The sequence below is a fragment of the Kogia breviceps genome, chromosome 2, assembly GCF_026419965.1.
Source record: "Kogia breviceps isolate mKogBre1 chromosome 2, mKogBre1 haplotype 1, whole genome shotgun sequence".
Taxonomy (NCBI): Eukaryota; Metazoa; Chordata; class Mammalia; order Artiodactyla; family Physeteridae; genus Kogia; species Kogia breviceps.
The window spans coordinates 167,959,143-167,979,939 of record NC_081311.1 but is presented as its reverse complement, the minus strand read 5'-3'; the positions used below and the strand labels follow the sequence as shown (position 1 = coordinate 167,979,939).

Genomic DNA, 20,797 nt, shown 5'->3' with positions numbered 1-20,797 from the left:
AGATAACCACTATTAACATTTTGATTTATAGCCTTCCAGCCCCTCTTGTGTATAGACATGTATAGATATACTCACACGTTTGAAACAAAAATGGTACCTATGTTGTTTTATAACTTGTGTTCACAGATAAATACTCTAATATTTCATCGGATAAAAGCCTTTTGATCTTGGTGGGACTGTGGTAGAAACAGCAACATGGTGCAAAGAGCCCATTCCCGTCACTGAGACTGAGCAGACCCAAGTTTTTCTTATGACCTTGTGAAACGGGAGTTGTTATCACCTCATTATTATTATATTGGCTTTGCCACTAATAGTTTGCTTTGCTGTCTTGGACGTGTCACATAATTCCTCTTAGTCAAGGTTCCTCGTATAAGAAAATGAGATCATTAAACTAGGTAACTTCTTAAGGTTCAGCTTTAAATTGTCAGACTATGACAGATGGTAAGCATTTATGGGAAATATATTTTAGTTTCTCCTTACTAAAACATATTTTATTCTAAACATTTCTTTTCTGTATTACTGTGCCCTTCATTTTCTGTTCCCCTTTCATCATGTGTGACTGGTACCTCGCAGCGTTTTATTACATCCTTAATTTACTGGTTTGACTTCAGATTAAATTTACGACTTCATCTTCAACTCTTGTCAGTTGTATAATATAAGCCATGTCATGTATTTTTTAAATTAGTTGTATAAAAACTGTTTTTAACTGAGTCTCCAGGATTGCTGGTTCTTGCTTTGAGTGTTAACCCTGGATCAGTAGTTTTCATCCCTAGCTTCACATCAGAACATCTGGCATACTTTATGTACTACCTGTGCCCTGGACTTCCTCCAAATGAATTAAATTAGAATCTGGAGTTGAGACCCACTGTCCTGCATTACATTTGTTTTTTCAACCATTGGCTAGTTTTCTGTAGTTTAGAGTATAGATATATTGACTTGATTTTTCTCCCGTGTATTATTGAGACACGGGAAGAGACCACACACTGTTAGTATCTACCTTAATTTTTAATCCTTTGTTCCTGCTATGCTACCAAGTTAAACTGTGAAGATTCCTGGCCCAAAAGCCTATTTCCCTTATCCCTGAGGTTAAATTATAGTTTAATTTATACTTATAAGTAAAAATTCTCTACTTGTAAATAAAAATTCTTTTGGAGTAAAAATGTTTCTAGTGTTTTTGTTTTTGTTGTTGTTTTTAGTTTTCTTATTTTCAATTTAAAACTTTTTCAGCTATCTCCTAATACTATCAACCCAGCACTTTGTTTTACTTTTAACTAGAAGTAAGACTATCATTAATAATTAAGCTCTGGGGGCTTCCCTGGTGGCGCAGTGGTTGAGAATCCGCCTGCCGATGCAGGGGACACGGGTTCGTGCCCCGGTCCGGGAAGATCCCACATGCCGCGGAGCGGCTGGGCCCGTGACCCATGGCCGCTGAGCCTGAGCGTCCGGAGCCTGTGCTCCGCAACGGGAGAGGCCACAACAGTGAGAGGCCCGCGTACTGAAAAAAAATAATAATAATAATTAAGCTCTGGGTAATTCCCAGTTTCATATTTTTTAATTTTTTTTTATATTTATTTATTTATTTTTTTGATTGCACCAGGTCTTAGTTGCAGCAGGCAGGCTCCTTAGTTGCAGCTCATGGGCTCCTTAGTTGCAGTGCATGTGCTCCCCACTTAGTTGCGGCCAGCAGGCTCCTTAGTTATGCATGCACATGGGATCTACTTCCCTGACCAGGAATCGAACCTGTGTCCCTTGCCTGCATTGGAAGGCAGATTCTTAACCACTGCTCCACCAGGCAAGTCCAAATTCCTAGTTTCATTTTAAGCAGTGGTGCTAAGAAGAAAAATTAAAAGCTCAGATTAAAGTAAAACCTATCTAATGGTGTCTTTTGAGCAACCTTAAGTGTTAAGATGGGATTAAAGAAGTATAGATGACTTAAATCATAGTTTCTGCTGCCAACTCAGTGCATTATTTACAGAGAATTTTAAATCAGGGCTGTTTCTTACATACCAGTTGTGTTTAAAGAGTATAGCTGTAAATAGTTATATGATACTTAGCAGTTTACTAAATACTACTTAGTAGATTATCATATTTGAACCTCCTAATGACCTTGTGAGAGGTTATCAGCTTCATATTATAAATGTGGAATCTGAATCTCAGAAGGGGTAAGTGACTTGTTCAAGCTCACTCAAATATGTGAATTCAGCTTTTCTGCTTCAAACCTCTGATTTTTCACACTTGAAGGCAAACTAATTTTAAAATCAGTCTAAGTCAAACACAAGTCTGTTTCATGTAACGCACTCCAAAGTCAAAAGATCCCTCTTTTATTATGCATCATTACCTTAAAAAGGTATTGCTTGTTGTGATTGTGGAATCATTAGGATCATATCTGTTCTTTTCTTTGGAGCTGAATTAGTCAAGTGCAGTTCCTGAATTTATGGAGTGCCAGAAATAATGGGTTTGAGTTATGCAAGGAATACTATAGTATACAGTTTAGTTTATAGCAAAGGCCTACATATGATGAAACTTATCATAAAGAAAAAGGATTTTTTTTTTTTTTTTTTTTTTTTTTAATTTTTTTTTTTTTATTTTTGCAGTATGCGGGCCTCTCACTGTTGTGGCCTCTCCCGTTGCGGAGCACAGGCTCCGGACGCACAGGCCTAGCGGCCATGGCTCATGGGCTTAGTTGCTCCACGGCATGTGGGATCTTCCCGGACCAGGGCACGAACCCGTGTCTCCTGCATCGGCAGGCGGATTCTCAACCACTGCGCCACCAGGGAAGCCCAAAAAGGATTTTTAATTAAGCTAAAAAGTGTTATGGTTCATAATAGAATTACAAGAAGTCCTACAAGTCCTATTCCTTGTTTATTGACATTAGCTCACATGACAGGTGATCATAGATGTTCAAGATGATCACAACAGAATTCTAATTAAATTCCTTTATACATAACTCCTTGTGAACTCGCCCCTCAATAACTTTAATTTAGATTAGGATGTAAAACAATTGGTGATTCAGTTCATTCTCCAGGCCCACATTCTCTAGTGTGAGTGAACCAAAGTTCCAATCTTTTTTTAAAATTTATTTATTTATTTTTGGCTGCATTGGTCTTCGATGGTGCACACGGGCTTCCTCTAGTTGTGGCGAGCAGGGGGCTACTCTTCATTGTGGTACACAGGCTTCTCACTGCGGTGGCTTCTCTTGTTGCAGAGCATGGGCTCTAGGCACGCGGGCTTTAGTAGTTGTGGTGCACGGGCTTAGTTGCTCTGTGGCATGTGGGATCTTCCTGGGCCAGAGCTCGAACCCATGTCCCCTGCATTGGCAGGTGGATTCTTAACCACTGTGCCACCAGGGAAGCCCCCAAAGTTCCAGTCTTACCAAGGGAAGAGGAGACAGTCAGGAGGTAGCTGCCTTGTGATCATTTGATACTTTCTTAATTTATTGTATGATGTACATTTTGTTTGTAGTAATTGGTCTATTTCCTGAGTGTCTAACACATGAAATATTTATTTCCCTTTTCCTTTTTCACCTATTTTTTTATTCTGAATGGCTTTTTGTAAAAGGCCAGTTGTTTGTTGTGTTGTTATCTTTCAATTCTTGTGACTGTTTAAAACTTTGTGTTATTTCTATATCCTATCAACTGTTGTTTTTAACTATCTTAGTTCTAGGCACAGACAGGGTGGAGCAGATGACCAAAACTTACAATGACATTGACATGGTTACACATCTCCTGGCAGAGGTAGGAATATGTCTTTTTTTCCCTCCAGTACAAAAAGCTAAAACTTGAAGATCATTTAGAATCTATCAAATTTGCATATCAATGAAAAATGATGATGTCTTTGCTCTAGGTTGTTCTGTATAAGGTTGTTACAGATAGAACAACTGCCATACCAACTAGCATTCCAAAGAAGAATGCCTCCTGAAGTTTATTGTTACGAAATTGTAGAGGGCTTAATTTTTTGTTGTTGTGTTATAATGGTGCTGGGTGGCTTCTCTGTCCTAGAAATGCAATCTTTTTAAAAAAAGTTTTTTTTAAGTAAATCCTTGGTGTCACTCACCCTGAAAACAGAGCTGCCCATTCAAGAAGTAGCTCCATTGCAAATCAACACCAATAGTTTGAAGCATCTTCCCTTTTCTACTTTTATTCAGGCTATTATTTGAGCTCACTTTGTCCATGACATTTTTAGTATGTATAGTATATCTCTTCGAAGTGGCAGTCTTAAGAGGTCTCTCCCTATGCTTCAATTTCAGTTGATCTGATGGAAATTTCAGTCTTTCTCTCTGAAGTACCCTTCTCCCCATATGCCCCCCTCACCCCCAGCAGCTCCCCAGAATGATTTTGTGTATGCCATTTAGCCTATGTTGAAAATGAGGCAAGTGGGCCTTGAAAATTTGGAGATAATCCATCCACCTGTTTTCATGTTGCTGTGGACCAATAAAATAGAAGTATAATTTTATTTACAGTGATTAATGTAAGTGGAACCCATTCTCATATACTGTAAGGCACTCAGATGTATATTGATAGTTATCCACCCTACAGAATACAATCCTCACCACCACCATGTCGAGGATTCCTTTGCCTTGCTAAGTATCACCATCTACCCAGGAAGAGTAACTCTTGCCTTGCTTGACTTTTCTATAGGCTTCCCTGCATCATTACCACCAATTTCTTCAGACTCCCTTCTTCTCTACACTCGAAGAAGAACCCTATAGCCTCAAAATGTCCAGTTATTATATCCCCTATTTTATTTCACATCATGATTCTTATACCAGTTGACAATAGGACTCTTGATTATGCTTTCCTCTAAGCCTCTGGCTCTGAATGCATAAAAGCTTTGCCCTAACTGGAACTGTATTCAACATGCCTACTGTATCATTACCATGCTTAATAGACAAATGCATTCAACAGATATTTATTTGGCTTTTACTGTGTGTCAGGCCCTGTCCCCATTTTTAAAGACTATATTGATTTTGTAAGTCCCTAAAGTCATACGTTGAAAGGTTGGGTTGCTGGATCCTAATTAATGGGGTGATCAATAAATCTCACTTGATATCAAGAAAGGCCCTCTTGCATTTATAACTATGGTGGTCATCCATTTGACTAATGTATATTAAACACCATTTGTGTGTCAGGCCCTGTATTCATTTGTATATCTGGGCATTAAAATGGATCTTGATCCTTTCTAGGACATTGCTTTTGAGTTTAGCAAAAATGACTGCAGAATTTTAAACTACCACTTAATTTTGTTTGTACTCAAAGAAAAGATGTGTTTGGTATTTTAACAGAGGGATCGTGATCTGGAGCTAGCTGCTCGAATTGGACAAGCTCTCTTAAAGCGGAACCATGCCTTGTCTGAGCACAATGAAGCCCTCGAGGAGCAACTGGGACAAGCCTTTGATCAAGTAAGTCTTGGATCAGGTATTTGCAGCATGAAGCAATTAGGTCTTAGGAAATGGAGAATTTATTTTCCTGGGTGTCCCTGAAGTGATGACAATAGTATCCATTGAACTAACCAGTAGAGAAATGAAGTGTTATTGTACAGAGGAGTACTCATGTGACTCTACCTTAGTCAATATCAAAGCTTGTATTCAGTACCTACAGTACTTGTGGCATCCTGCTTAGATTCTAACACTTTATCCTTACTCCTTTCTGTAGACTTTTTGTGTGATCTTATCTTAAATTTATTTTTTAAAAAGTACCCCCAAATAATAGATACCCAAAAGAAGTATCTTTATTCAGAAACCCAAACAAAAGGAGAAAAGGAAAGGAAAAGAAATTTTTGAAAATATATTTATCCTATAGCAATAAATATTTTTAGTGAGAACTGATTTATTATTAATTTGAATGGTTACATTTTAAATCTTCTATAATTTGATATTATCTGGTTTCATTTATATTTTATAAATCATCATGTTTAATAACATTCAAGCCTTTGTGTTGAAAGTACTTATTCCCTAGAACTAAAGTTGGGAAGTCATGTAGAGTTATGCAGCTTAAAAATACAAACCTTTAGGATGAGAATTTGAAGTAATGTTCTATTCTGATACTTTGAAGTTTCTTCCATTTTGTTTTGTTTTGAACCGTGAATGTATCATCTTGTGTGAAATTTTCCTCCCATATTCCCATTATACAGAATATAGAAATTGGCTTTTCTTTTCAACTAGTATAGAAAAAGCTGCATTTGTTGAGTTAATGCTCTAAAATTATAGCTTAGGAAGTATCTGAGGTTTGTTACTCTCTTTGTAGCCCTTGTTACTTTAGTCAGTAAAACCTAACAACTGATTTTATGACTTTGTTGTATGGTGAGAAACAATTGCTCTTTGAATTAGAAGCTATATTACTTGTAAATAATGCAAAATAAAGACCATCTTGTAAATCAAACCCTTTTGATATACAGGTTAATCAACTGCAGCACGAGCTGTCCAAGAAAGATGAGTTACTTCGAATTGTCTCCATTGCTTCTGAAGAGAGTGAAACTGATTCCAGCAGCTCTACACCTCTTCGCTTCAATGAGTCCTTTAGCTTATCTCAAGGTTTGCTGCAGTTGGACATGCTGCAAGAAAAGCTCAAGGAACTGGAAGAAGAGAATATGGTTCTTCGATCCAAGGTACAGTGAACTTAATTCTCACTCTCCTTTACCTTAAAGACTATAAGGTTTAGGTCCAGGCAGTATTGAGGTGAAATATGGCATAACTAAGGATTTGCTCTTGACATTCCAGTGCGGTGTGGTGGTGGTGGGGGTGGTGACAGCCAAGGCACAGGTGCTTGCCCTTCATTGTTACTTAGATCCCACTGAAAAGTGGATAATAGCAAGCTGACAGGTGAAACAGAGAAAGGCACAGCATAGAATATATAGTTTGTGGAGTTTACACAAATAACTAAATAATTACAACTAAGTTAAGAACTATATTGGAAAACTACAGTGTTTCATGAGCTTATATAATGGGGGGTTGGGGAATGGATCAAAGAAGTCCTACTTAAACATGTGACATTTTGGCTGAGGCTAAGGGTTAGCCTATCAGAGATATATGTAGTGGAGGGGAGGGGTTGAGGTGGGGATGAGTAGACATGTGCAAAGGTCCTGAGAGGAATAAGGGGGAGATGTTTGTCATGTCCTTTTCCATGGTCTTTTTTTTTTTTTTTTAAACATCTTTATTGGAGTATAATTGCTTTACAATGGTGTGTTAGTTTCTGCTTTGTAACAAAGTGAATCAGTTATACATATACATATGTCCCCATATCTCTTCCCTCTTGCGTCTCCCTCCCTCCCACCCCTCTAGGTGGTCACAAAGCACCGAGCTGATCTCCCTGTGCCATGCGGCTACTTCCCACTAGCTATCCACCCTACGTTTGGTAGTGTATATATGTCCATGCCACTCTCTCACTTTGTCACAGCTTACCCTTCCCCCGCCCCATATCCTCAAGGCCATGCTCTAGTAGGTCTGTGTTTTATTTCCGTCCATGGTCTTTATTTTATGATAGGTAAAGCTTTATGAGTTTTTGTTTTCCTTTGTAAGTGATGAACTTTTATCTTTAAATAAGTAGTAAAGATTTTTTTAGTTAATACTATAAAATCATTAGAAGATATTATCACATACTGATTTTTTTTTTCTTGAAGGCTTGTCACATAAAGACGGAAACGATTACCTATGAAGAGAAGGAACAACAGCTTGTCAGTGATTGTGTTAAAGAACTTCGTAAGTGTTAATGTATTCTGTTTTATAGCCTTTGGGCAGTTCTTTGGTAGGATATCACTAACTCAAGTTAGGTCAATGGGTTTCCCTGGAGGCGCAGTGGTTAAGAGTCCACCTGCCGATGCAGGGGACACGGGTTCGTGCCCCGGTCCGGGAGGATCCCACATGCCGCGGAGCGGCTGAGCCCCGTGAGCCACAGTCGCTGAGCCTACGCGTCCGAAGCCTGTGCTCCGGGAGAGGCCACAACAGTGAGAGGCCCACGTACCGCAAATAAATAAATAAACAAACAATCAAATTAGGTCAATGGTTTCAATAGAATCATCTCAAGAAACAATTTTAAATAATTGCTGAAAATCTTGGAATATCACATTGAGCCCACAACTCTAAATAAAGTACCCTATGTACTTTTAAGAAGTATCTTTGTTTCAAATTGTCATCATCATTAAATAAAGACCTATATTTCTACCCATTATAGCATGTTAGAATGAAAGTAACCAAAGCTCTTATTTTGTTGATGAGGAAATAGTCCTATAGAGAATATGATTTGCCAAAGTCAGAAAACTGATTAGTAGCAAATCTGGGGCTTAAATGATGGTGTAAGACGTAGCATTCAATGAGTATTTGTTAAATGCCAGCTCTGTGTCTATAAAGGAATATATTTTACTTTCATGTATTGTTACCTAAAATTTTTAAAAATAAATCAGTTGGAAAAAGATCAGCTTTACTAGAGAAAAAATTTTAATCTCTTTATAAATATTGATATATATAGCCTTTTATGTTGAAAGAGAAGGTATGATAACAACATATCAGGTCATTTGAGCTTTGGGCTTCAGAATGTGGTACCTTGCACAGACTATTAGAGAACCAGAGGAATGTAAATTGAGTCTTCTCCATCAACAACTATCATTACCCACCTTCTACACTTTAAAAACAAAAAGCAATGACTTACCTAAGAGCTTAGATCCTGGTCTCCTGTCTCCTTATTGCCATCCTTTGAATTGCTATAGACTTTCCATCGATTTAAAAATAATTTTATATAACACTTAGAAATAGCTTTGCCACTTTTGTTTAGATGTCAAAATTTTTATATGAAACAAAGATTTATTTCTCCAATGGAATTTTAGCATGCAAGAATGCTGCATTGTAAGAATTGCTTTAGAGGCCCTACTCAGTTTGCTGGGTATCCCAGAAAGTCTCTCCTGCAGAAGCATCTCAGTAGCTTTTACAGACTGTAACTGTTCCATTCCTTTGTTAGATTTGTTAAGTTTGATTTTCATTTCTTTTGGGATCTTATTTACATTCCTGAAGAGTTTTCAAAGACATAAATATCTTGGCCCTTGCAAAGATATATAATTCACCTATCTCTTTTCAGCCTTCTTGTCCTTCATAAAGAAAAAGATTGAGGCAGAATCTTTAGCTTGCTTGCCTTTACAAGTTATCTCTTTTTAGCTTCAGTGCCTCCTATTAAATTTCCAGCATTAGTCTATTTCAGAAGAATCTTTAGTTTTCTCTATTGGGTTATCTGGATTTATTATTTTAAATTTATGTTAGAGAAAAATCAATTCGTGATAGTCCAGTGCATGTTACAAAACAGGATTTGGCCCACAGGCCATAGTTTACTAACCTCTGCCCTACATTTATATTAATTTTAAGTTTTTAATTTTGTTTTCCAGGTGAAACAAATGCTCAGATGTCCAGAATGACTGAAGAACTGTCTGGGAAGAGTGATGAACTGATTCGTTACCAAGAAGAGATTTCCTCTCTCTTGTCTCAGATTGTAGACCTTCAGCACAAACTTAAAGAAGTAGGTTCATTCATTCAACAGATGTTTGTTAAGCACTGACCTAGTACCATGCACTCTGCTAAGTGCTAGATACATTAAGCAAAATAAACATGGTCCCCACCCTTTTACATTGCTTTAGTCTGATTGCTGTTTTAGTCTTCTGTCATGAAATGTCATGAATAACTACTTTCAAATCACTATTTCTTTCCATAAAATGGATTTTCCTCAGAAAGTTGTGATGTGAACTACTGATTCATACTCATTGTCCTCTGAACACCTTGATGGATTTTGTATTCTGCCCGTTTTATTGCATTTATTTGGCTTTTGAAAGGTTAGCTTTTGATAATCCTCTGGACTATATCCCTGAAATACATTCTTAAGATTTCTTAAAAAGAGAGTAAGCTGTATTTTATATGTAAAGACTTCACATGTCTCTTTTAATATGTTGTTAGCATGTGATTGAGAAGGAAGAGCTGAGACTTCACCTCCAAGCTTCCAAAGATGCCCAAAGACAACTGACGATGGAGGTAATGAAATCTTCCTTTATCTTGTGTTATATGGGAGGGGAGGAATGAATAGTTCCTTTCTTCTTTGTGAATAAGAATGGCTAAAGGTGATAACCAGATTTAAAACAACAACAGAAGTTTAAGCTGAAAATTATGAGATCTAAGAAGTAAAGCTTTTTAAAGATTCTGTCTCTAAAATAATAGTAACAAGACAACATCCTTCTTGATTAATAGGAAAACCTTGAGTTTATAAGATTCTTTAGGAATATATGACCCTTTTACAGGTCTATATTAACTAACCCAACAGTTTTTAAAATAAGATAATCTGCATTTTTAATAAGCACCCTTAGCCCTAGTGATGCTGATGATCTAGTCCACATAACACACTTGAAGAAATTTTTGAAGTTAAAATGTTCTCTGAAAATTATGTACTCTTTTAACATGCTTGTGTATCTAACTATTAAAAAAATTTTGAAACAAGGGAGAAGAAACTACTTGTTTAGGATGATTGAGCACCCTGACATCTTATTAAATACTTTGTAGACTTGATCTTGTCATTTACAGACTTCAGAGTTCATTCATGTTCATTATGTTTAAAAATATACATATCCAATATTCCACTAAACTAACTTGGCCATAGCTATTATACTTCCTCTAGAATTTTTTTTTTAAGGATAGGAAGCATTAAATATTGAATTGACAGTTATGGTTGTCTCAGCTACATTTCACGTTTTTAGGAAATCACGCATATATATAATTCTGGCCAAGACACCTCTAAATCTGGCAGCTTGAAATATATATACTTTCCTTGCTTAGTCTGTTTCAGAGTCTTTGTATTAAATTTAAATTCATAAAATTAGTCCTCTGGATAAAATTTAAACTTATCCTAATGGGATTTTTTTCCCCATTGTCATTTTGAGAATATAATCAGGAACACTAATTGCCATCCTATCTTTCAGCTGCATGAGTTACAAGACAGGAATGTAGAGTGTCTGGGAATGTTACATGAATCCCAAGAAGAAATAAAGGAACTTCGGAATAGATCTGGCCCTGCTGCTCATCTCTACTTCTCCCAGCCATACGGAGTTTTTTCTGGGGTAAGGAACTGAGAAAGAAACTTGAGATTAGATGGTCCTGAGAGTAATATGGTTTCTAATGGTGTAAAGCATCTTGAGAAGAGGTAACATGGTTTGTCCTTGTTAATTGAATTTAATTATTAATTTAGGGCTTCATTTGCATATCTGTATCTACCTTAATACTCTTTATTTACTGTAGCCTTCCTTCTAACGGTTGACCTTCCAGATTTATTGTATGAGATGAACCCTAAGGAAATTAAGTTTAGGTCTGTGTCCCATAGAGTTACTTAAACTTCAATCATCCTCCTTACCCTAATCCCACCACATACCACTTATTCAAATAGTGCTCTGAACATTTAAAACCTCTTTTAACAGATCTTGAGTTTCTGTCTATATTTAACTTCAGTTAGAGTGTAAGCCCCATGAGAGCAGGAATCATATTGATTTGATTCCTCAATAAACAATCTTTTTTTTTTAATAAAGAAATTAATGAAAACTTCTGAGTTTATGCCCAAATTTGTAATGTTGGTTCAAAGAGTTATTTTAGTAATCTAGTTCTTAAACACTTACGTGCAATCCTGTGAAATTTTTTAAAAGACTAAAACTATAAATTATAATAGATTTTCTAGAGAATATTGGGGCAGAATATTTTTTAATTTTGAGGTAATTTTAAACTTAGGATAACGTTCCAACAATAGCACAAAAAACTCATATATCCTTCATCTAGATTTCTCAAATTTAATATTTTACTACATTTGTCATATTGTTCTCTTATTTTTTCTGGACCATTAACAGTAAGTTGCAGAGAACCCTATTACCCCTTAATAATTCTATGTGTATTTATTAAAAACGAGGATACTCTCAAGGACATTCTCCTACATGACCACATATAACCATCAACTTCTACATATTGACATTGATACAATACTATCACTGTCTCATCCACAGAACCCATTTAAATTTTGCCAATTGTCCCAACAGTCTCCTTTGAAGGATACATTGCATTTGGTTGTTTCAATCAGGGACAGTTCTTCTGTCTTTGTTTTGTCTTTCATGACCTTTGTAGAATGTCCTCAGTTTGGGTTTTTCTGTTGTCTCCCCACAATTAGATTTAGGTAATGCATTTTCAGCAGAAATAATGCCATGTTCTTCTCAGAACATTGTATCAGAAGGCACACATTGTCTCTTTTTCCCATTGCTGATGATGTTAATTAACTTTGATTGCTTGGTTAAGGTAGTATCTGCCAGTTTTTTCTACTGTAAAGTTAATCATTGTTAATAGTTAATTGAATTACTGTTACTAAATTAACTTTGCATTGATGAAAATTGTCAGATACTACCTTAACCAAGTGATCAAAATTACTATTTGGGGGGTACTATTTTGGGGGTAATGCTTTGAGACTGTTTGAATATTCTTTTCCTCATCAAGCCTTTACCCACTAGTTTTAGCACCCGTTGATGGGGATGTATCTGACTCAGTTATTACTGTGATAATTGCCAATGGTGACTTTTTAATTCCATCATTTTTTTCAACTCTTTTTAATTGGCATTCTTTTATAAGTTAGAGCTTTTCTGTGTCATTTATTTATTCATTTGTTCATTTGGTTATGTCAGTATAGACTCAGGGATTCCTATTTTAATCTGTGGATTTAATCCATTATTACTATTTTTTATTTTGATACTTAAATTGTCCAAGATATGACCAGTGGGATCTCCTTCAAGCTCCTCTTGCCCTTTCCCTGGCCCAGTCCTGGGATCAGCCATTCTCCAAGGAGCTCTGGTTATTTTTAATGAGAAATGATATTTGGAATCCAAAATCTGGGTGCTAGGTATCCAATGCCACTAGAGTACCATTGCTTTGAGGTCCCCTCAACAGATAGAACTAGGAAATATGTGTAGGTTCATATACACCCACATAAACACATCTATATCTATCTTTACATTCATACCTATGTTTATATGTATATTTAAAATCATGAGTTCACACCAGTACCTCCAATTCTAGTCATTGTTAGCACAGCCCCACTGAGCATGACACCCATTCTAGTTGAATCTTCATCCCTGACCAGGGGAAAGGGAAGCTTACTTATTTTTCTTTTAACAATTTTTTATATTATAAAAGCTTTACATGTTTATTATAGAAAAGTTAGAAATTACAGAGAAGCAAAAAGAAATTGCTAAATACCATCAAATCCTGACCTCCACAGAATCACTATTAACATCTTGGTTTATAACCTTTCAAACCTTTTATTTTTGTGTGTCTGCATATGTAATACATTTATTTATCATAATTGGTTTTTCCCACTGCTTTCTTGTAAAAATATATCTGAAAAGGTAGTTGGTTCTTGTTAAAAGTTACATTTCCAGAATATCTCTTTTCTTCCCCTGCATTTTAGCCTGTGACTGTTTTCTTTTATTATAACCCTGCAAGTATTGGATTCTGGAAACTCCGTTAAATAATTTAAAGATAGTTTATTTCTCCTAACAGGCTTCTTAGATAATAACTGTTAGTAACATCAAACTCTTTTTCTCAGGAATCCCTGGCAGCTGAGATTGAGGGGACCATGCGTAAGAAGTTGAGTTCGGATGAGGAATCTTCTCTCTTTAAGCTAAAGTAAGTTCAGATCACATGTGTTGTTAATCAACCATTGGGATGGAAATTAAACAGAAGCCACAATCCATAGTGATTGGTATTATGAGATTCAGTAGTAAATCTGCTTACTATTCAGTTTTTTCCTCGTAGTGCTCGCATCTGTGAGAGCATTCTCTTCTTCTGAAATTTATTTGCTAATAATTTCTCCAAAACTTCAGAGGCTCTTCAGGGTGGCTTTATTTTTAATTAACTGCACTTACATGTCTCTTTTCTAAAGCACTCCAGTGGTAGGCAGTGGCAATAATTAACACTTCTCTTTTGACAGAGCCCAACAGAAACGAGTATTTGATACTGTCAGGGTTGCCAATGACACACGGAGCTGCTCTGTCCCATTCCCAGCTCTGCTACCCATTCCAGGCTCCAACCGTTCAAGTGTCATCATGACAGCAAAACCTTTTGAATCTGGTTTACAACAAACAGAGGACAAAACAATCCAGAAGAGTAACTTGGAGGAAGATCCAGGGTAAGAAACATAGATTCACACACTCAAATTCCAGCATTGCTCTGTGTTGTCCCAAGGAAGTTCTGGAACTGTCAGTTTTCATTCAGTAATGATTCCCTGTATCATTATTTGTTAGATCATTGGAGTGAAAAAATTTAATTAGGTGTATTCAAAATGGAGTTTTCATTGAACTATAAAATTCTTTACTACTTTCGTCTCTGGTTTGGCAAAATTTGAGTCTAAATCTTTGTGTTCAAAGTCAAATTTGTTTGAATCTGTTTGGTCATTGGAAGTTATGCATAGCATTACATGACACTTTCTCATAACCCATGCTTCTAATTTCAGTTGCTTTGGTGCCATTAGGATAAACAATAATCTGGAATACCTATTGAGGAAAACTAGATTGCTCTTAATTTCCTATTTATTTAAATTTAGATTTTTTTCTGCTTTTTATTAATTCAGTTCATTGAATTTTGTATAACTAGAAATTAAAGAGAATGACTGGATTGTCTGCTGAAAGGTTTTGAAAATTAGATGTTTGGCATCTGAGGGAAGTCTTTCTTAATGCAGAAATCCATTACCTTGGGTTTTCAATTTTATTACCTGGTCTTAGGGGTAGATTCTATATACACAATAGCTTGATGTTTCAATACTACCTCATTGTACACAGTTACCTTATGAAAAGATCTAACAAACAGATCAGTGTGAATTCACACATGGAATAACTAAAGCTTGGCTTGCTACTCTTTCTTTTGGTATCAGTTGTAAGATACCGCCAATTTTTTAAATGTTAATAAGTGAAAAACTGTATTGCAGAACTATGAAAATGCAGTATTTACAGATCTTGTTGGTTTCTTTTAAATGTTTGTAATATTCATAGAGGATTCTATGCCTTAAAGTAAATTTTTTGACATTTTAATATTTTTGAAATTTTTTATCTTTTGCAGCTAATGACATGTCATAGTTTAATGGGTAGCATTTTTTTCTTTCTTAGTACATAAAATAATGGTACCTCTTGTCTTCAATGGTATTATAGAATCAGTGAGATATAATAATATTTAGCTTTTTGACTAGCTAAACTGAATTTATAGATGGTCATTATCTGTAGGTTCATAAATTAAGTGAAACAGAAAAGTTAATAAATACAAAATCCCACATGCCGCAGAGCGACTGGGCCCGTGAGCCATGGCCGCTGAGCCTGCGCATCCGGAGCCTGTGCTCCGCAATGGGAGAGGCCACAACAGTGAGAGGCCCACGTACCACAAAAAAACAAACAAACAAAAAAAACCATAATATAGTTTTGCCTATCTGAAGTCACTTGAAATGATCTATAAAAACATTATATATATGGGCTTCCCTGGTGGCGCAGTGGTTAAGAATCCACCTGCCAATTCAGGGTGCACAGGTTCGAGCCCTGATCCGGAAAGATCCCACATGCCATGGAGCAACTAAGCGCATGCGCCATAACTACTGCGCCTGCACTCTAGAGCCCGCAAGCCACAACTACTGAGCCCGTGTGCCACAACTACTGAAGCCTGTGTGCCTAGAGCCCATGCTTCGCAACAAGAGAAGCCCGTGCACCACAATGAAGAGTAGCCCCCACTCGCCGCAACCAGAGAAAGCCCGCGCATAGCAACGAAGACCCAGTGCAGCCAAAAATAAATAAATAAATAAATAAATCTATAAAAAATAAAAATATTATATATATATTAGAGATTTGGGTTTGTTGTTACTGTTTCTGTATTCCAGGTATCTAAGAAAAGATATGTGTGTTTTTTGTTTTTTGTTTGGTTTTTTTTGCGGTACGCAGGCCTCTCACTGTTGTGGCCTCTCCTGTTGCGGAGCACAGGCTCCGGACGCGCAGGCTCAGCGGCCATGGCTCACGGGCCCAGCCGCTCTGTGGCATGTGGGATCTTCCCGGACCGGGGCACGAACCCATGTCCCCTACATTGGCAGGTGGACTCTCAACCACTGCACCACCAGGGAAGCCCAAGATATGTGTTTTTAAGATCAATCTATTGAACATTCACCATTGTGGAAAGGAGAGGTCTATGATATGCTTATGACCCTCACAGATCTCATCAGTGAATGTGTTTTTCCCATAGGAACGTCCAGAAGGTCTGTCAACCAGGATGCTCTGCAGAGAGCGATTTGGCTACAGCCCTTCATCGCCTGAGTCTGCGGCGACAGAACTACTTAAGTGAGAAGCAGTTCTTTGCTGAAGAATGGCAACGGAAGATCCAGGTTCTGGATGGCCAGAAAGAAGGGGGAAGTGACTGTGGCATCCCCACAGAGAGCATTGCCTCCCTCTGCACCGACCAGTCGGAGATCACAGACCTGAGCAATGCCAGTTGCCTTCGAGGTTTTATGCCTGAAAAATTGCAAATTGTCAAGCCCCTTGAAGGTAATAAGTAAGGAAGGGCTGTTTCTAAGCCATGTTGTTTATTGGCTTTGCCTTCCCCTGGAATTGAGATTTCTCTTGTAATTATAAGAACCCTAAGTGCAGAAGACGTCTTTCTTATCCCTAAGTCTTTGCTGTTTGTGTGACCGTGCAGAACTTTGTGGAAAATGAATGAAGAGATTTGCATTCTCCAAGCCATCAGCTGTCAGTTCTCTTCTACTGATACTGTTTTTTTACAATTGTGAGGGAGGAGGAGTAATCTTTTCTTGTCCTTTGCTAAGGAATATCCTTGATAGCAGTTTTCATGGTAAGATAAACAGGATATGATAGATGAATAAGAATAATCTATATGTAATGCTTCATCTCTACCTTCCTTTTCAAAAAAGAGTTCTTTGCCCAAAAAGTGTCAGTTACTTAGAGATATGTGTCTGTATTTTTCTTTTGTTCAGTTCTGTTAACTTCAGGTCAGTTTCTATTTTCTCCTAAGAACTTGAATTCGAAACAGATCTCTTTGTTTTATGGAATATTGACAATATTCAAATGATCTTCTGCTATTATCGTGAAAGAGTCTGCATTAGACAACATTTTGAGTCAGTAACCTATAAGGGCCCCTCAAACTCAAAGGTGCTATAAGTTCGTTTTATTCATTAATAGTCAGTACAGGTATTTGTCAGAGTTGCCATTTTTAGGATTATATGACTATTAGTGACAGTTAGATACTGCATCTGGTGCAGGTACTTGGGATGATCATTCACCAGTATTCGTAGACAGAAACCATGAGGATTGATCCTCCTTTTTTATCATCTCCTTCACTTTCCTACTCTCCCTGAGAACCTGGTGAAACAAGAGTCATGAGCACATATGAGTCTTGAGAAATATATTAAAAAAACCATGGTAATTCAAGGTGCCTTCCAACCTAGGAGCCTGGCTTTTGAGTTCAAAGTTCATAGGCATAGTTCCAGGACAAAGGAGTATTGATTTTTGTCACCTGGGAAAATACAACCCGACATGATACATTATCTTCTTTCTCATCACTGCCTTAGCATCCTAGTTCCTATTAAGGGTATTGTCTTGGTTTTTTTCACCCCTGCTTTAGATTTCCTTTTTAAAATTAACTTTTGAAATGAACAGATTATTATTCATACCTTTATCATCTTGTTAATCTTCCACAGATAACTTTAATTTATAAATTTTACCAAAATATTAAGACCAGATAAGTAGTTTTATTATTATCATTACTTTTTTACACATACAGTTTTAGCTTCTTTCAACATTTAATATTTGTGGGAAATTTAAAACATGTTCCTTTTTTGGTTTGCATACTCAGGATCACAAACTCTGCACCAATGGCAGCAGCTTGCTCAACCAAATTTAGGAACCATTCTTGACCCACGACCAGGTGTCATCACTAAAGGCTTTACCCAGTTGCCCAAGGATGCCATCTATCACCTCTCAGATTTAGAAGAAGATGAAGAGGAAGGTATCACTTTTCAGGTTCAGCAACCTCTTCAAGTGGAACAGAAACCATCAATATCCCAGCCAGTAACGGGAATCTTCCTGCCGCCCATGACTTCAGCTGGTGGTCCAGTTACAGGTGAGAAGAGTGCTTGGTTGAGTGTAGTCTAGTAACCAGAAGTACTTTGCCTTCTGCATAACTGTATGGTCAGCTGACTGCCTCTATATAAATCTTACTGGAGTGTACTCAGTCTTGAATATAAGACAATAGAAATCTATAACATAAGTGCCCCTTCTAATTCTCTCCACTTCTTAGCCAACCGGCATAAATAGATAGGCAGGGAGAGAGCAATTCAGCCAGTGGTTCACAAAACTTTTGGACTCAGGATCTCTTTACACTCTTAAAAATCGTTAAGAATTCCAGAGAGCGTCTGTGTGGGTTGTATCTACCAATATTTACCTATTAGAAATCAAAACTGAGAAATTATAAAAATATTTATTAACTCATTATTTTAAAAGAGTTACATGTTAACACAAATAATATGTTTTATGAAAAATAGCTGTGCTTTTTTAAGTAGTTTACAAAGTGGTTTAGTTTTACAGTTTTGCAAGTCTCTAATTTATGGCATAACAGAAGATAGCAGGATTCTTGTGTCAGCTTCTACATTCAGCCTATTACAATATGTTGTTTTGGTTGAGGAGTATGAAGAAAATACAGCCTCACCATCATCAAAAAGTCTACAAATAATATATTCTGCAGAGAGTGTGGAGAAAAAGGAACCCTCCTACACTGTTGGTGGGAATGTAAATTGGTGCAGCCACTATGGAGAACAGTGTCAAGGTTCCTTAAAAAGCTAAAAATAGAACTACCATATGATTCCTGGGCATGTATTCAGAGAAAACCATAATTTGGAACGATACATGCACCCCAGTGTTCATTGCAGCACTATTTACAATAGCCAAGACATGAAAGCAACCTAAATGTCCATCAACAGATGAATGGATAAAGAAGATGTGGTACATATATACAATGGAATACCACTCAGCCATAAAAAAGAATGAAATAATGCCATTTGCAGCAACATGGATGGAACTGGAGATTATCATACTGAGTGAAGTAAGTCAGAAAGAGAAAGACAAATACCATATGATATCACTTATATGTGGAATCGTAAAAAAATTGATATAAATGAATTTATATACAAAACAGAAATAGACCCACAGACATAGAAAACAAACTTATAGTTACCAAAGGGGAGAGGGGGGTGGGGAGGGATAAATTAGGAGTTCAGGATTAGCATATACACACTACTATATATAAAATAGATAACCAACAAGGACCTACTGTATAGCACAGGAATATACTATACTCAATATTTTGTAATAACACATAAGGGAAAAGAATATAAAAAAGAAAAAATATATATATATTTATGTAACTGAGTCACTTTGCTATATACCTGAAACTAACAGAACATTGTAAATCAACTATACATCAATAGAAAAATAAAATGAAATAAAAAGAATTTAAAGTTTAAAAAAAAGAAAGGAAATACAACCTCACACAGATACATGGTTGGAAAAGGAAAGAGTATTTTAATAGCTGCTTCAGGTATTTGTGGATATTCTTTGATATTCCACCAAAACTTGATAAGTGGTAGTGTCTTTAAGGTTTGTAGCAATGTGAATCTAAAACCCTATCAGTGAATTTTTCGTACTTTGTCACATTAAAATCTATTAGTCTGTCCTGCTCTTTGAATGCATCTTTTACTCATGCATGATTTTGTTAACATAATGCATTGGTCATTTGGAAAATATTGGTTCACTGAGTTATGCAGATCTTCCAAATGTTGACCCATTTCATTATAGAATATATTAAAATCATATAATATCACCACCTGTCTCATTGGGTAAGTCTTTTAGTATTAGGAAGCTTTCAAGCTCTCAGCGATGGATACAAGTCTACCAAACACTTATTTTCACTGAAATTTTGTCACTGGCAGCAAATCCTGTCAGCTATTTTCTTGAAGAGACAGGCTCACTACATTCTTTTTCAAGAAAATGTTGCCAGATATCCAAGTCTGAATAACTGTAGTTTTTGTATTAATTGTTCTTTCAAGTAAAAATGGTGTTCTGTGAAAAAATGTAAAAATTGCACATGTGCTTTTCCTCTAGATAACCATTGTATCTCTGTATAAAGCAGAGTGCTTAATGCTTACTTCCCATTTCATCACACAGAATATTAAAATGATTCAAGGGTCAAGATTGTTTTTTAAATTAATTAATTTATATTTGGCTGCTCTGGGTCTTCGTTGCTGCGCACAGGCTTCCTCTAGTTGCGGCGAGCGGGGGCTGCTCTTCATTGCGGTGTGCGGACTTCTCATTGCAGTGGCTTCTCTTATTGCGGAGCATAGGCTCTAGGCGCACGGGCTTCAGTAGTTGCGGCATGTAGGCTCAGTAGTTGTGGCTCACGGGCTCTAGAGCACAGGCTCAATAGTTGCAGCACACAGGCTTAGTTGCTCCGCGGCATGTGGGACCTTCCTGGACCAGGGCTTGAACCCGTGTTCCCTGCCTTGGCAGGTGGATTCTTAACCACTGTGCCACCAGGGAAGCCCAAGGGTCAAGATTTTTTTTTAATAAATTTATTTTTTTTAATTTATTTATTATTTTTGACTGTGTTGAGTCTTCGTTGCTGTGCGCGGGCTTTCTCTAGTTGCGGTGAGCCGGGGCTACTCTTCATTGCAGTGTGCGGGCTTCTTATTGCGGTGGCTTCTCTTGTTGCAGAGCATGG

General features: G+C 36.9%; 1 protein-coding gene across 3 annotated transcripts in view; it reads left to right on the top strand.

The window, feature by feature from the left end:
• Window positions 1-20,797, top strand: part of TRAK2 (trafficking kinesin protein 2) — a 64,315-nt gene that overhangs the window by 35,744 nt on the left and 7,774 nt on the right. For all 3 annotated transcript variants that reach the window (XM_067026578.1, XM_059053374.2, XM_067026579.1), the window contains exons 4-14: window positions 3,658-3,734; window positions 5,282-5,398; window positions 6,394-6,603; window positions 7,615-7,693; window positions 9,364-9,494; window positions 9,926-10,000; window positions 10,939-11,076; window positions 13,590-13,669; window positions 13,974-14,171; window positions 16,256-16,554; window positions 17,879-18,145. In XM_067026578.1, coding sequence (XP_066882679.1) covers window positions 3,658-3,734; window positions 5,282-5,398; window positions 6,394-6,603; window positions 7,615-7,693; window positions 9,364-9,494; window positions 9,926-10,000; window positions 10,939-11,076; window positions 13,590-13,669; window positions 13,974-14,171; window positions 16,256-16,554; window positions 17,879-18,145 — 1,671 coding nt within the window. The remainder of the gene's footprint in view (window positions 1-3,657; window positions 3,735-5,281; window positions 5,399-6,393; window positions 6,604-7,614; window positions 7,694-9,363; window positions 9,495-9,925; window positions 10,001-10,938; window positions 11,077-13,589; window positions 13,670-13,973; window positions 14,172-16,255; window positions 16,555-17,878; window positions 18,146-20,797) is intronic.